The sequence below is a fragment of the Gadus morhua genome, chromosome 18 (genome assembly GCF_902167405.1).
Source record: "Gadus morhua chromosome 18, gadMor3.0, whole genome shotgun sequence".
Taxonomy (NCBI): domain Eukaryota; kingdom Metazoa; phylum Chordata; class Actinopteri; order Gadiformes; family Gadidae; genus Gadus; species Gadus morhua.
This window is the reverse complement of record NC_044065.1, coordinates 11,590,808-11,606,943: the sequence shown is the minus strand read 5'-3', so window position 1 is coordinate 11,606,943 and position 16,136 is coordinate 11,590,808. Positions and strand designations below refer to the sequence as shown.

General features: G+C 44.8%; 1 protein-coding gene across 2 annotated transcripts in view; it reads left to right on the top strand.

The window, feature by feature from the left end:
- The window catches only part of ankfn1a (ankyrin repeat and fibronectin type III domain containing 1a), a 100,172-nt gene that overhangs the window by 7,365 nt on the left and 76,671 nt on the right, over positions 1-16,136 (top strand). For both annotated transcript variants that reach the window (XM_030340193.1, XM_030340194.1), the window contains exon 6: positions 4,090-4,439. In XM_030340193.1, the coding sequence (XP_030196053.1) occupies positions 4,090-4,439 (350 nt within the window). The remainder of the gene's footprint in view (positions 1-4,089; positions 4,440-16,136) is intronic.

Genomic DNA, 16,136 nt, shown 5'->3' with positions numbered 1-16,136 from the left:
AGTGTTCACATTTGCCAGTGTCATGGAAACTGAACCCAATGTTCCGTTCTCTCTTTATCCCTGGTTTGAGGCAGAAATTCACGATAGCTTTCAAATCATTGAGTGAGAATTTGTTTAGTGTATTGGGGGCAAGAAGAATGAGAAGAATTATGCATTTGAAATTATGTTATTTTTTACATTTATTAACAGCTTCGAAAACAATATTGCCTAGCTTCCCCTGAACGATTTAGCTGCATTTCAGCACAATTGAACTGTCACCAGAAGGTTCTTAAAATTAATCTTTATTGAGGGGACGAAAAAAAAGATGTTTAAACCAATTAGCAGTTCAATATAACCTGCGTAAATCAACCAGCCTTGGTGCATGTACATGCTTGCACATATTACTGCTGCACTTTCCCTTCGCCTCTTTTTTAATTCCAGATATTGATTTTACCGTAAGGGGGGGGGGGGGGTAATTGGATTCAGACGAGGCTAAACAAACCGACATTTGTGTGTGTGTGTGTGATGCAGATGAGTGCATACCAAAATGTTGTCTGTGCTCCGTTTTCCTTGTGCCTTAACCCTGCCATTCATTTTTTATTTTTTATTTGTCTTATATTCACTGTTGATCTGCTTCTCTCTCTCTGTGTGTCCCTTTGTGTTGTCCTTTCAAAAAGCCACTATGTGTGAAATCCCCCACAGATTTGATCGTCCTTTCTCTTTCACAGCATTGTCTCTTCTTTATTTCCCTCTGAAGATGAAGAAGTGAATTGTCTATGAGCTCTAGCTACGGGGCGCAAGTCAGTTGGAAGTATGATTCATAAAACAGGATATTGTTTTGAAGAGGTTGCATAATGACACATTGTGTCATCTTAGCGTGATGTTTGGAAGCTATTTTCATATCCTTTCTTGCTCTGTTGGTGTGCTTTGAAATGGTGTGTGTGTGTGTGTGTGTGTGTGTGTGTGTGTGAAGTCTTAACCCCCACCACACAACGTCACAAATGAACAAAGTGCATTTCCCTGAGGTGCAATAGTGTTTGAGCGCAAGACAGAGAGAGAATTGGTAGAAAGAAAGTTGAGGGTATGTATCAACAACTTCTCGCTGTCCGTCTTGTCATTCTATGTTCTGTCCTTGTTGCTCTCGACCTCTTCTTTTACGTTTCACCTGTCTTTCCTTCCTGTGGCATATCTCCCCCCCCCCCGACCCCCCCGGTTCTGTGACTGCACTGGTGCAACAGTTGCCATGGAAACCGTCTCCGCAGCTCTCAACCACTGTGTCGACAGGTTTTTTTTTTTTGTTGTTTTCGAGATCTAATACCATGTTGCCAAACAGAGTCCCGGCACACAACAGGATGTGACTGATTACAGCTCATCAGTTGTTGTTGTTTTTCCTGCTGTTTTTAATCTTTTGTGTTTTGTGAAACATCCTAGCCTTACGTAAGCTGACCTTTTTTAAGAATATTGATATCCTTCCGTGAAGGTCAGATGTCTAATTAACGTTGTGTAAACCAATGTTAAATGAGTGTTTCAGCTAATGAGCTCCATTTCATTAATTCTGTTGAATCATTTTTTCTATAAACTGTAGTGAAATAACGGCAATGCCGCCCACAACTTCACAGAGGCTGAACTCATCCTTTGATTCAGCTGGAAAATGAAACAATGTAAGCATTCATTTTTATAAACTGAGAAAAAAAATAAGATACATCGGATTTGGTTGCCATAGGCAGCACATATTTAGCATTGCTACTTGATAAATTAATTAAAAGTGAACACCAATACACAAAACTATTGTGTACCGTAATAGTTTTAGTCAATGTGATGCTTCACATTTAATGATAAAACAGTTTATTTCTAACAGCAACATCGGATGATCTAATTCTGGTCATATCGCAACTCGCCATTTAAACAGTTTTACATGATTATAGTCTGTACTCTGTAGTTATGATTATAGTTATGATTCATAGTCAGTCTCTCAACATATCGAAGCGGGCTATTTATCTGCATAACCTATTTCGATACATTCTCAAGGATCGGCCAACACAAATATCCATTCATTTCTTTATTTTACTTTTGAGCTTCTCGACCTCGCTCATTTCTCCACTTCCCGGGAAGTGAATCTGCACACCCATACTGGTGATTCTGACCCCTTCACTGCCCAACTAGACATAGGTGAAAGTCAGTCCGTTTTACAGAACCTAGCCAATCCAAAAAAGGTCACCCTTTTTCAGCCAGACAAATGCTTTCTATCGAAGGTGAATTCAGATGCATGTCACGAAGGCGCAGGGGATTTGCTACTTGCTCAAGGATGTCTATTGTTAGACAGGTGGACGAGGAAAAGAATACCATACATCTATCCTGGACCTGTGTACACACTGTACAGTAGTTCAATAAGTGCAGAACATGACCTGTATGTCGACAGAGACTTCCTGTCTGATCCTATGGCAATCGTGAGAGCACTCACAATTACCGAAATACCCTATCTTTATTACATGAACTACCACTCTGCTTTGACCCCTAATGTAAGACTGAAATATCCATTTAGATTCCTTTCAAAGAAATCAGTGTAAAGAGTACAAGGTTTCCATATTTGTATCAGTTATACGTTTGATTTGTTTTGCTACATACACAGATGAGTCAGATAATCACAGTGATGTGACATTCAGGAGTTGCTGCTTATTCCAATATTCGGCGGACAGGATGAATGCTATTGAGGGACTGCAGAGCAATTAGTGTATTAATCCCCACGGCCTCCTATGCATTTTTAATGCATGCAAGCCTGCCGATACCACACGCTGCTGTACCACACACGCAGACACACACACCTGAACCTGATACGTTCCTGACCTGTAGCCACCCACGGTGTCCTGCATGCGCTAGCAGCCTGTACCCTCATTCCTGTAAAGAGGATACTGGAGAACGCAAACGCACACAAGCATACACTCACAAATTCACATCTACAGGCAGGCTGGCCTTTTTATTCATGTATAAGTCTCAATGCAAACGCAGGAACCTACAACAACATCAAGTCATCTCGGGATGCACCAGTATGCATAAAGTCAATGATTGAAGAGCATATACTCTTACCATGCACACATGGAGTATGGAGACGTATATCTATAAACACACACACCCCCATTGTAGTTGAAATATAAGTATGATAATGAAATTATTGATAGCCATTTTATTTTTCTGAAATAAAAACAAGAGAAATGTAATAATAAAATCAGTTCGAGCAAAAGTATTTGTTTGAAAGAAGTACAATCTTGTGTGTGAAACTCACAAGTCCATCTGACTTTGTTTGTGGCCTTTGTGTTAGCTCTAGCCCCAATTGCAAATGGTGGAGCTGCTTGATCAGACATTGCAGTCAAAGCGTTAAGTCATCCCTTGGGACCCTCACTCCCACGGCATCAGACCTCGCTCCCAGCGCACCCTGTTACTTGTGTATGTGTGTGTGTGTGTGTGTGGCTGTTACCACCATCAAAGGACATTGGCTACCCGAGTTTCAACTAAATATTGACCTGTTTTTCTGGTCAATTCAAATGTCGATATCTTCTCTCAGTTCCTTCATAATAAAATCTGTAGAAGGAACTTTTCCACAATCCACACTTTGGCCTTCAAACAGAATCGTAGGTAAGGCCATGTGCAGCTATCCCCTGTGTTTTGAACCATGAATGTTAAGAAAATGCAACTGCAATGTGCCAACGTTTTTTATTATGCTGCACATACCAAAATCATCTAAAACTAGAACACTCAATTCCCTATACATTACAACAACTTGTGTGTCGTTGTGTGTGTGTCACTCTATAGAGTGTGTGTGTCCCTAGATGTGTCTGTCGGTTGGTCTGTGTGTGTGTGTCTTTCATTTCTTTCACAGCTCATTGAGTTAGCTCCCGGCCCACAGGGATGCAGCTCCCCTATTCGTGTGTGTGTGTGTGTGTGTGTGTGTGTGTGTGTGTGTGTGTGTGTGTGTGTGTGTGTGTGTGTGTGTGTGTGTGTGTGTGTGTGTGTGTGTGTGTGTGTGTGTGTGTGTGTGTGTGTGAGAGGCATAAGGCTGTCCATTGTCACCTGGACGGTGTATGATAACGGCCAGTGTCTCTGGTTTCTCCTCAGGCTCCGTTCTGCGTGACTTCGGGGCCCTGGAGCTGTCTCCTGTGTCGGGCCCCGGGGCCAATGGGGGGACAGGAAGACCAGTAGCAGCAGCAGCAGCACGAGGAGGAGGAGGAGGAGGAGGAGGAGGAGGAAGTAGAAACCGAGTTGCGAGTGGAGGAGGAGGAGCAGCGTCCACGGCATCATCATCGACGGTGGAACCGGCGGTCCCGGCGAGATCTGAGGATCACGTGGCGCTGCGGAAGGCGGTATCCGTTGACGACCGGCTGCTCAGGCCGCCCGGCTGGGAGCTGCAGCAGGCCGGGTTGCTGGGTCACCTGGAAAAGGGCAGGAAGAAGCTCCGCGGCATCCAGGTGAGTCTCTGTGTGTGCGTGTGTGTGTGTGTGTGTGTGTGATGGCGGGTAATTTGTGTCATGATGCATTAATGTAAACAGGTAATACGGTTATATGCATTGATACTGAAAGTGTGAATTAAGTGTGTGTATGTGCATTGGGGGGGATTAAGTGTGTTTCAGGGCATACATGTTGCGCAATTTGTGACTTATAAGTCACAAATTATAAGTGTGTGTGTGTGTGTCGTTTTTGTCAGCTTCACTGGAAGTCTGACGCTAGCCTTGTTGAGAATTTAGATGAGCTCCATTCCTTTTTCTGTAGTCCAATTTTCTCTTTAGCTGCCCCCAGCTACCCTTCGTAGTGCTCAAATACAGAGGGAACACAACGCACGCCACACACACATGCACACACACGCACACACACTGCGGTGAGTCAGTTTTGACAGACTATACTTTGGCAGCACTGATGTTAACTTGGAAAAAGATTCACACCATCTGTGACTGAATGAAGCATCGAGCAACAAGGACACGTTTGGTGTAGACTGACGTTGGTCTCAAGATGTGGCGATCTTTTTTAAACTTTTGGCCCAGAATCAGTTTATTTTTCTCTGAATGATACTTCTGTCCTATCGTTGTTTTGTTATGTCATTTATTATTCTTTAAAGCCTTAGTGTGTAGAATTTAGCAGCAAGGAGGTTACAGATTGCACTCAACTAAATACCCCATCTCACCCCTTCCTTTACAACCACTGCGTAGTATTCTGTTGGTAGGTATTTCTGTTTTGCAAAAAATACATACATTTATTCCTTATATGAGGAATTTGGTTTTGATCCATTGTGATCAAAACCCTTGTTACAGGCTTTATGTATGATTATTATTATTTTTTAGTTGATAGATAATCGTTATCCATCAAAGAGGCTCTGGGTACCGTATAAGAGCGAAGTCTTACCTATAATTTGAGTGTCATTTGTTGGAAAGGCCATCGCCATCCGTCAGATGTAAGTGAAATTCGCTGTGAGAACATGTCTGGTTGACTGCGCATGCCTCTGTATGATTCGATTTCAATTCTGACCGTTGCCTGCGGCTTACTGACTAATAAGAACACTTCTTCCCTGATTGATTTTGGGATGCAACACTCTGAGAAACGAAGGAAAGAAGTAGAGTGGCATTGGGCATGTTTTGAGTCGATAATTCTGAAGATCGTGCTCACTTTTTTTGCTCTCTGCATTATGATATCATCATCTGTTGAAATGCCGTGAGCCAGTCAGTACAGACGGGTTATAAACCTTCTCCCAGGAGTACATTGATTATATGTCTTGTATGTTCCCCCACATAGTCCGCTATGCCATTATGCCACTAAAACAAGACCCTCATTTAGAGAAAAGAGGAATAAAATACCAACGTTCAGCCCAAAACACATTATTTTAATCTCAGTGTTTGAATCCGACCTGAGCCAGGGGGTTCACTTACACTTTGAGGTAGGGCAGCAGCAGCAGCCGTAGCATCTCCACCACCCAGCTACCGTTTAGCACCACGATGGAGCCAAGATGGCTGCTCGGTGCGCAAGGCCAGTGGGCTCAGCGGTGGTGGTGGCCTCCTACAGACCAGTACTAGTGTCTGGGAGGCCACCACCAACGCTGTGATGTGGGTGGTAACTGGCTACTTTGACCTTTCCTGCCCCTCCTGAATAAGTGGGTGGAGTATCGTGCCTCATTTTAGATGAAAGGGTGGGGTTCGTCTGTGGGAAACGTGCATATGTTTGTAGTTTGTCTATTTAGGCAACAGTTCTTGGCTGTGTAACTGCCCCCCCCCCCCCCCCCACGCACACACACACACATACACACAGGTCTCTGATGTGGTTTCTGGAGCCATTGCCTGTACAAGGTAGAGGAAAAGGTACACTGGTTCTAAATGTCCGTTTTCTTTTTTTTGTGGTTATTTTTGCATGGTGTGTTTCGGTCGTGTCTTGACATAAACCAGCCTGCTGCTGCTGTGGTGGTTGGAAGCTGTGTGTGTGTGTGTGTGTGTGTGTGTGTGTGTGTGTGTGTGTGTGTGTGTGTGTGTGTGTGTGTGTGTGTGTGTGTCTCATGTCATCGAGGGTCCATGGTGAATTCTCTTCTAGAGAGCTTGTTAACCTAAATATACCTTCTATTAGTGTCCTTTTGTTAGTGCTTTTCTTTCAAATTTTTGGGTTTGTGTGAGGCACAAGAAGACTGTTTCCACTGCCATAGATATGAGGGGGTCATCCCCAGGTCATCATGTTCTGCTATGTTAAGAAGCTAAAGCAAGTTCCTTCAGAAAAAATCCTTATTGGTGATAACTAAAGGTTCTTTTCATATTAGTTTCGTGCATATTGACGTCCATTCTTAGCCATTGACTTAGGCCCCGTTCACACGAAGCCGATTTCATGGCGAAACCGCAAAGGTCTTGTACGGTTCGGCCTTCCGTACACACGAAGCCGGCGAATCCGCTGACCGAAACCGCAAACTTCTGAAACCACCCTCGGAGGTGGTTTCAAATCTACCCGGTTTCGTTTTGGATTCATGTGTACGCCTGAAACCGACTGAAACCGCAAACCATGACGTCATCGCCCCAACCCTCGACCTCCTAGCCAATGGCTCTTAAGCCCGCGGAGTCTCAGAAATCACATGCGAGCATGCGCATAAGGGCAGCCTTTATACGCATGCTCGCCTCTTCTTCTTATTTCATTTCTTCTGGATTTCTGTACCAGAAGAGGCGCCCCTTATGGGCCTGGAATGTGTACTACAGCGTTTCTACAGATCTACCCGGTTTCGCTTGGCTTCGTCTTTACGGAGATACTTCGAAACCGGATAGATCGAAACCGTAACGGTTTCGCCCGTTTCGGCTTCGTGTGAACGGGGCCTCAGACATTATAATAAAAAGTCACTTGCGTAAATGTGTTCAATGTTGTGTTAAATAACCCAAAGAAATGTATTGACTTATTGGTTTCAAATTTTAAAATAAATGGCTTTACCAATTATAAGTGTCAATTAATTGTCACATTGGGAATTATTAGGTTATTTCCACACACATATCATATTCCACCACAAACCTCAGTGTTACTGGGAAATTTAATTTTAACTTGGAACAATTCAAATCCTATGACTGCTCCTACTTAAATCATGGTTATGGCTCCTTCTCTTTCCCCTTCTGTCTTATTTTAAATAATCTATGATTTAGTGCTGTCACATTTTTGGAATATCTCAGAGAAACGTCTTCTAGAGCGGCACAAAATCACTCTCACTGTTTCTTCCTATTTTTAAAAGTGCCCGAAACAATAGGGACTCATGAATTAGGTTGTTAAAAGTAATCGTTATCCCACAGCTTTTATTTTGAAGCATAAAAAAAACAAAAAGAGAGCTGTCATTATTATAGCTTGGACGATAAAAGTAATAACTTTCCTTTTTCTTACGAAAATAAAGAAACCCCTCATTATCAAACCAAGTGTTGACTGTTAAAGTTTGACAATCTAGTTGACCCAGAATGGAGTGTGATTTTTATTGAAAATCAAGGACAGCCCCAGGCACCTTCTTACCATCTATTTTTCTATTTAGTATTATTTCTTCCTTGGGACGCTGCCATGGCGTTAGATGACACTTTATAGCGGAGCTGTCCAGGTAAATAATAGATCTCGGAGCACCAGAGAAGGCCCGGCGTCAGCACAGTGACAGAAATGTTCTCTCCCTCCCTCTTCCATCCATCCCTCCCTCTTCCATCCATCCATTTGCCAATAGAAAATCCTTCCTCTTGCCTACTGGGTATTTGCCTTTGGCGTTGTAAGAAAACGAAGACTTTTCTTTCACCAAGTTATTTCTGGAAAGTTGGATGGTGCATCGGGCAGGGGGGTGTGTGTGTGTGTGTGTGTGTGTGTGTGTGTGTGTGTGTGTGTGTGTGTGTGTGTGTGTGTGTGTGTGTGTGTGTGTGTGTGTGTGTGTGTGTGTGTGTGTGTGTGTGTGGATGGAAGTGGGGCGGGTGCTGCATTATGTAGGAGGGACTGCTGGTTCCTGTTCTCTGGTCCTCTCGTTAGAGCGCTGGCCTCATGGGGCCCCCATGGGGCCACGGGCTGTTTCTGCAGTAAAGTGAGTCAAATACTTTTCTTTCGGGGAATCGTGCGTCTCCTGTTTTGTGTCTCCTTCTGTCTACTACCCTCTGCTCTATTTCCTCCTCCTTCTCTCTTCTCTCAAAGGCGTATTTATTTATTTTTATTCACACGTAATGATTTCCAATAACTGCTCCGACAGCAGCCATGGTCCAGACACCCAGACCGTATTTTATTTTTAATCCATTTTTGATTTGCTTTTATGGACAGAACAGTTGATGCTCATTTGTTTTGCGCGTTGGATGTCCCAACTCGACGGTGGAGTTGTAGTGCCGTTTCTCCCCTCCAGATGGCCCTACAAACGGAGCGACTGCAGGGTGCATGTCTGGATACTTTGAAGTATCCAAACATGTGTTTTAGCTTTATCATTTCAACATGGCCATTGACCCCAATGTAAAGAGCACAGCTGTATCGATATCTTAATACATCAATGCAATCGGTCTGAATGTTTTCATGACTTTCTGAAGGGTTTGCACACATCTCTTGAGAGTCTGACCGTGTTCCCCTGTGCTGGACCACTCGATGAATGTAGTGGCTACAATCCGAGTCAGAGGACGTAGTTAAGACAAACGTTTCTGAAGGGCAGAAGGAAAGTAGGTTTGAAGTTAAAGGGAATTAAACATATAAGACCCCTGCTCAGAATCAAACCCGTCTCTCCACCAGGTGTACTGCCAACTAGCCGGTGTGCTCACCAGCTCAGTGTTGAGCCACCAAGCCCCCCCCCCCCCCCCCCCCCCCCCCCCCCATTCTCCCTGTTATAAAACAAGCTCTCCCTTCCGAAAGTCAACTGCAGCTACCTGGTGAAAGCCCCCCCCCCCCCCCCGCCCCCGCCCACTCCGTAGTGCGGTGTGTCCCCCAGGGGCTGACGTCTCCATCGGGGCTGACAAAATGCTGCGTGGCCCGTGAAGGCCTTAAGGGGGCATGCTTGACTTTCACAAAAAGAGTGTATTTTAGGAGTCCCTCCTCAGACCGCTAGCCACTCTTCCCCTGCTCCGAGGCCTCCGGGAGAGCGAAGGCAAGGTGCTTATACTCAAGGTCTCTCTGCCTTAGGATGGAGCTGTCAATCGTTTGGTTTAAGCATGTGGAGCAGCACCAACTCAATCCTCTGTCCAGTGAACCTGATATTTCATTGTTTTCATTACACTGGGATAAAGATGGAGCTGACAGAGCTTTTTACTGATTTTAGAAATATCTCAAATGTTAACATATTTTTGGTTAGATATTCCAGATATTTTGTACTTGCTAGGTCGTATAATATATATATATGGATTTATTTCTGATGATATCATTTGTGTATTGAATATATTTAAATATATATGTTATGAAGGTAATTGAGGCAAACAAACCTGCACATGTCCTCTTACACATTGTATGCGTACTGTTTACCTCCGGCTATACCACCAGATTTGTCTTCATATCACCTTGCTGTCTTTGAGTTTATTTATGTTCGCACGCACGCACTCACGCACGCACGCACACATACACACACACAGTGCAAGTATTCAAAATCCCGCAGGCCTCATCGTATCCGGGCACATGTCAAGCAATGCACTCTGAACATCTATTACTCTGAAACCTCCGTGGGTTTAGCCCAGCGAGAAATATTGGCGCTATAAATTCAGACTGCCATCTTATTAAGCCTAATCCTTCAGAACAACATGTGTACACACACACACGCGCGCGCGCGCGCGCACACACACACACACACACACACACACACACACACACACACACACACACACACACACACACACACACACACACACACACACACACACACACACACACACACACACACACACCATTTCAAAGCACACCAACAGAGCAAGAAAGGATATGAAAATAGCTTCCAAACATCACGCTAAGATGACGTTGGATTTCGCTAGCCCGAACTCTTCGATTCCCTCCTCCCTCTTCTCCCATTCCATCCTTCACTTCGTGTCTCTCATTTCTGCATTTAAAAAGCGCATACTTGCCTTGATGCCCTTTTCTCCAGCCCTAGTGAAAGTATGAGTGGTTTGGAAAGTTACCTGTGGAACTTCTGGAATAAGGGGTGAACCTTGTCTAATGCCCACTGATAATATTAAGCTTATTCACACTCTCAATCTGTTGTTACAGCCGATTCAACATTCGAAAAAACCCTTTCGATGAACCAAACAGAATTTAGTTTCAATCAGCCAGATGCAGATTGTTAAATTGATTCTCACCATTTCTGACATTACGTATTTGTGGTCATTGCTTAGGCTACTCAGGCTATACTGTTCATTATCGACATGCCAAATTTCCTTTTCAACGTGGGATAAACCCGTGCGTGCGAGCAAGAGCTCTGTCTTGGTGTGGAGTCATGGCCGCCCCCCAGCCCACCATGAATCACACCCACAACCAGTCAACACGTGATCAAGATCCCGGACGCACCCACAACCAGTCAACACATCCTCCCAACCAGTCGCTCAGTCAGCCAATCACCTGACAACTGGGGCCGGGACTCCTGACCGAACCCAACCTATACTATTAATAATGCCCTCCTCCGGATCAGCTGACCGCCAGGAACCAATCATCAATTCATCATGTCTGGCATTTGAGTTAGTGCCAGCGTTTCAGGGAGCGTTTCATCACTGAGCCATTCAGTCCGTCAGTACGCTTTGTTAGCCACACCTATTCATTCTCATGCGTCACTCACCACTGCTAGTCTTTGAGCCGTACAGCTAGCCAGCCAGCCGTTCGGCCGCTGAGTGCCGCAGAGGGTGCCAGCGCTGGGGGTATCTGCCAGAAGGGACGGGGGGGGGGGGAGGCCATGAATGCTAGCATTGCTGGGCCTAATTAGCCCACGGGAGGGGGTTGGGTTGGTGGTGGTGGGTAGGGGGGGGGGGTTGAGGCCCTTACAACCGCAGTACAGTGCAGCTACTGACCGATATCAAAATAAAACCTTGTTCAATTAGCAAAGTGAGAAATCGGTGGGGGGGGGGGGTATTGTGTGTGTGTGTGTGTGTGTGTGTGTGTGTGTGTGTGTGTGTGTGTGTGTGTGTGTGTGTGTGTGTGTGTGTGTGTGTGTGTGTGTGTGTGTGTGTGTGTGTGTGTTGGTGAGCCTAGATGCCTGAGAGTGCTTAACCAGTTAGCAGCCTGTCATTTCACGGGTCAGTTCTATTATGACAGATGGAGGATGAGTGAGAGTTGCTCCTGGTCGGGCTTTGACCAGGAGCTACTGGTTACAATTACAATTAGGGCATTTTGCAGACGCTTTTATCCAAAGCGACTCACATCGGTTAACTGACACATCATCGGGTTACATCGGGTTACTGACACATCATCATCATCATTCTCTTCCTCTTCCTCCTCATCAAGTAAACCTGTGTCATTCAAAACTTGGCCAATATTTAATTAGACCAAATCAATCCTGCCCATAGGTCTCCTTACTTTATGCCACACAGTGTATATGTGTGTGTCTGTGAGACAGCTCTAAGAGTAGTTACTCTATGATTACAGACCCTTTCTTAGGTCCCAGGGCCATCCTGTTCATTAATGTGAATGGGTAATAAACTAGTCTCTGTGTTTAATTGGTTCTGGTTGTTTATTTTCAAAATCTGTCTCTCTTCTGCTCTCTCTTTACAATTCTCCAATCTATTAAGTCAACGGTAACAAAAATGATTTGCAATCATAAAAAGGTTTGCACAGCGGAAGAGGAATATGGATTTTTCTCTCCATGACGACGGGGTCTGCAGTGATGTGTGGCATTTGAGAGATCGAGGTGAACCGTCAAACGACGTCCAGCGAGCTCATCACTCTCAGGCATCCAGGCTCATGAGCAACGGAGACAGACAGACAGACAGACAGACAGACAGACAGACAGACAGACAGACAGACAGACAGACAGACAGACAGACAGACAGACAGACAGACAGACAGACAGACTCCATCCAACCTTGCTTGGCGCTGTATCATCGAGACGGGGACGACAAAGGTTAGCCCCTCCTTCGCAGCCAATTGAAGGGTATTAAGGAGTGGGGGTAAAGTGTCTTCCCTCCACGGCCTATCCTCAGAGCGTGCACCTGCCCAGTGAGGGCTGGTGGTGGGCAGAGGGCGGGCCGACGGACCTCCAGCATCAAAGCTGGAGGACGGAGCCCTCAGAGGGCAGCCATGCAGAACATGCTCAGACACTTGACATTCAGCCAAAAATCAATGGGGAGGGAGAGGAAGGGGAGGGGGAGGGGGAGGGGGAGAGTTAAAAAGGGATGGAGAGCATCAGGGAGAAGGTGTGAGTAAAGTGTTTTGGAAAGACAGCAGAGGGGGAGAGAAATAGCACTGTTCACGCCGCAAGTCTGAGTGTTCTATTCAGATTTATTGCTCAAAGTTGTGTCATTAACCCGCATACGCAAACTCACAATATCAAAGATGACACACGCAGCAGGCTGTTCTACGAGGCAGAGTCTGAGTTTCGCTTTCATTTCTTAATTGGATGTGCAGTGGAAGAGAGCATGATCATAAGAAGTTGAAAAAGTCGTAGCCAGGTGTGGGCGGATCATGCTGTGCATGTCTTCACGGAAACGGTTTGAATCCAAAATGCCAGCATGTCAAGGGCTACTTTGAATGACAATACTACCCTTAATGACTATGTTCACCTCCTCTCCACTGACCACCTCAATCGCAGATGTCTTCTGTGTTTGTATTCAGAGAGGGACTCCAGCCAGAGCAGAATTTGGACGAATGCTGATCTAGACTGAGGTTCATGCTGAGGTCACATGGCAAAAATGTGACCTGGCCTGTACCTTATTCAGGAAGAAAGTGGCCATGTAAAAGTGGCCCAATTTAGAATTGAAAAGATGTGCTGTTCACACTGCACTGGATATCAGATTTGAGTCGCATATTGTCCAAAAAATGTATAAAAGGATTTGGGCTTATTTGCTTGTAGCGAGACCTGCAACGAGGCCTTGGAGAATGAAACGAGAGAAGGAGATGGAGAAACAAAGGCAACAAGAGAGTGAGAGAGGAAGCGGGAATTCAGACCCAAACCGCTTCATATAACAGAATTAGAGTGAGAGAGAGAGAGAGTTAAAAGATGAGGGAGAAGAATAGAAGAGATGCAGTCGTTACGTCATCTAGGAGGATGTAGCGCAGAGCAAAGAATGGATTGTCGATCTCGGGGTCATAACCACAAATGGAGAGGGCAAGGTGCTTCTATACAGGATCAAACTGGAGGATGACATAACCATGAAGTGTGTCCATGTAGGAAACTCTTGTAGAATCTGATATTTGAAGAAAAATAGCCAGCCGCCTTACGATTAAATGAGTACAGATAGCACCATCATCGTTTGTTATTCATCAGCCGGTTTTATCAAAGTGAAACACGGAGAATTCAAATGAATCTCATTAAGGAGGCTGCGAGCGCCTGATTGGCTGCGTGCCTCAGGAGTGCTCGTCAGCCTAACGAGTCCTCACAACACTCCATTCCAAAATCAGCTTGCACAGATGCTCATCATTAATTAGCGCCCCCTCCGAGACTGGGGGGAAAACGGGAATCGAACACCGTCTCGGTACGGCCTTTACAAGCGCGGACACCTCTGAACCTGGATAATGTACGGTTTCCATCATGTAGCGTCCGTTTCTGTAACTTGTGTGTGTATAAGGATAAATGTTGAGATTATTTCGTGTTAATTCTTCATTTTATTTTTGATGCAGCCATATCGTTGCCTTTTTGGTTTCCTTTATATTGAAGTGTCTTTGAGATAATTCATTGTCGTGTGCAAGAGATGATCTGAGGACACACTCAAGGGTTAATGAGTGTTATGTTTGAAACTCGCTGACGTGTTGTAGATGGAGCCATTTAATGAAATCCCACCAGGCGTGACCTGCTGTTGTTTGAACGGTGTCGGGTCGGCCGCTATTTAGATTATTACATTATGGTTATGAAGTAATGTTTGAAAGGCACTAGGCAGTGGCAGAGAGTATTAAATGTAAAAAGCTAGATGACGTTCATAATTCAACATTTTGCCAGAAACATTCAACACTAGATGTTTGAAGTGTTCCATATGGTTTGGTTTGAAAACCTTAAACCCAGGTCTATATTAGGCTTGAGTTAAAAGTTGTATAATAAATAAATAAAAATATCATTCTTGTGTCTAAGTCTAAGGATTTTAATAAACTTGATAAAATAAGTTGTTGAGGCAATTTTGACCGAAATCTAGGTTAATAACAACCGTAGATGGAACACAATGAACACACACCTGAACACTAAGAAACCTGGGTGTTGTGTTTGACAAAGACATGTCATTAGTGCAGCACTGTAAACAGCTGACCAAAAATTGCTTTTTTCAACTGAGGAACATTTGGAAACTCAGGAAAATGGTTTCACAAAATGACTTGGAGCTGATCACTCATGGATTTGTGTCTTCGCGTTTAGACTATTGTAATAGTTTGTTTTCTTGTCTAAACAAAAAGGAGCTGTCTCGCCTGCAGTTAGTGCAAAACTCTGCAGCGAGAGTTCTGACTCGCACCAATAGGAGGACTCATATAACCCCTATTCTTAAAGCTCTTCATTGGCTGCCAGTTTCGTCCAGGATAAATTTTAAAATTTTGGTTTTAACGTTCAGAGCTTTGCATGGCCAGGCTCCGCCTTACATTAGTGATCTGATCCAGCCTTACACCCCAACTCGGGCTCTGAGGTCTGTGGATCAGAATCTGTTGACGTTGCCACACACTCGTTTCCGGACCAGAGGAGACAGATCCTTCCAGGCTGTTGCTCCCAGGCTCTGGAACGATCTTCCGCTCTCTCTGCGTTCGATGGAGTCTGTTGACTCCTTCAAAAAGCAACTAAAGACCTATTTGTTTGCTCATGCTTTTGCTTAGCTGTCTTGGGGCTGCTATGTTTGTCACCTAGTTGTCTTGGCCTTTTAAACTTAAATTTGTATGTACTTCTTAACTGTGTATTGTTATTGTTTTTATTTTAACTGTGAAGCGCTTTGTGACCCTGGTCTGTGAAAGGCGCTGTACAAATAAAGCTTACTTACTTACTTACTTACTTACACACACACACACACACACACACGCACGCACACATGGTACGTTGCCCTCACACACCTAGGTTCCGACTCGTTGAGGATCAATCGGCCCTGGGAACAGCCCAGCGTGCTTCCTACTTGTCATCTCCCAGTGGTTCCAGAGGAGATGACAAGATCTCCGGTCCTTAATCTCTTCCACGCCTCTGTGGTGCCATAGTGCTCACGACTCACCAGTCACGACCGTCCTCCCCCCCCCCCCCCCCCCTTTAGCCTGACACACTCATTTATGTAATGCTCCTCCTGTGCCCTTATGTGTGTGAGTGTGTGCTGTCGGCTCAGTGTGTTCGTTTTTGTGTGTTTGTGTGTTTTACTTTTTGTGTGCGTGTGTACTGGTGAACAGCAGTTCAAAAGTGCTTAACAAAGCGGAGAAATGGAGGTCATGTTTGATGCTGAGGCATGTCAGTGAACACGGATAGGCATCACGATGCAGTTGTATTCATTATCATTTTATTCAGATCTGACAGTGTTGAATGTTCAGCTGTGAAGGATCCCGCCTCTATGAATGTTTAGTCACAACACTTCTATCATCAACGTGGAGCCCCGCCA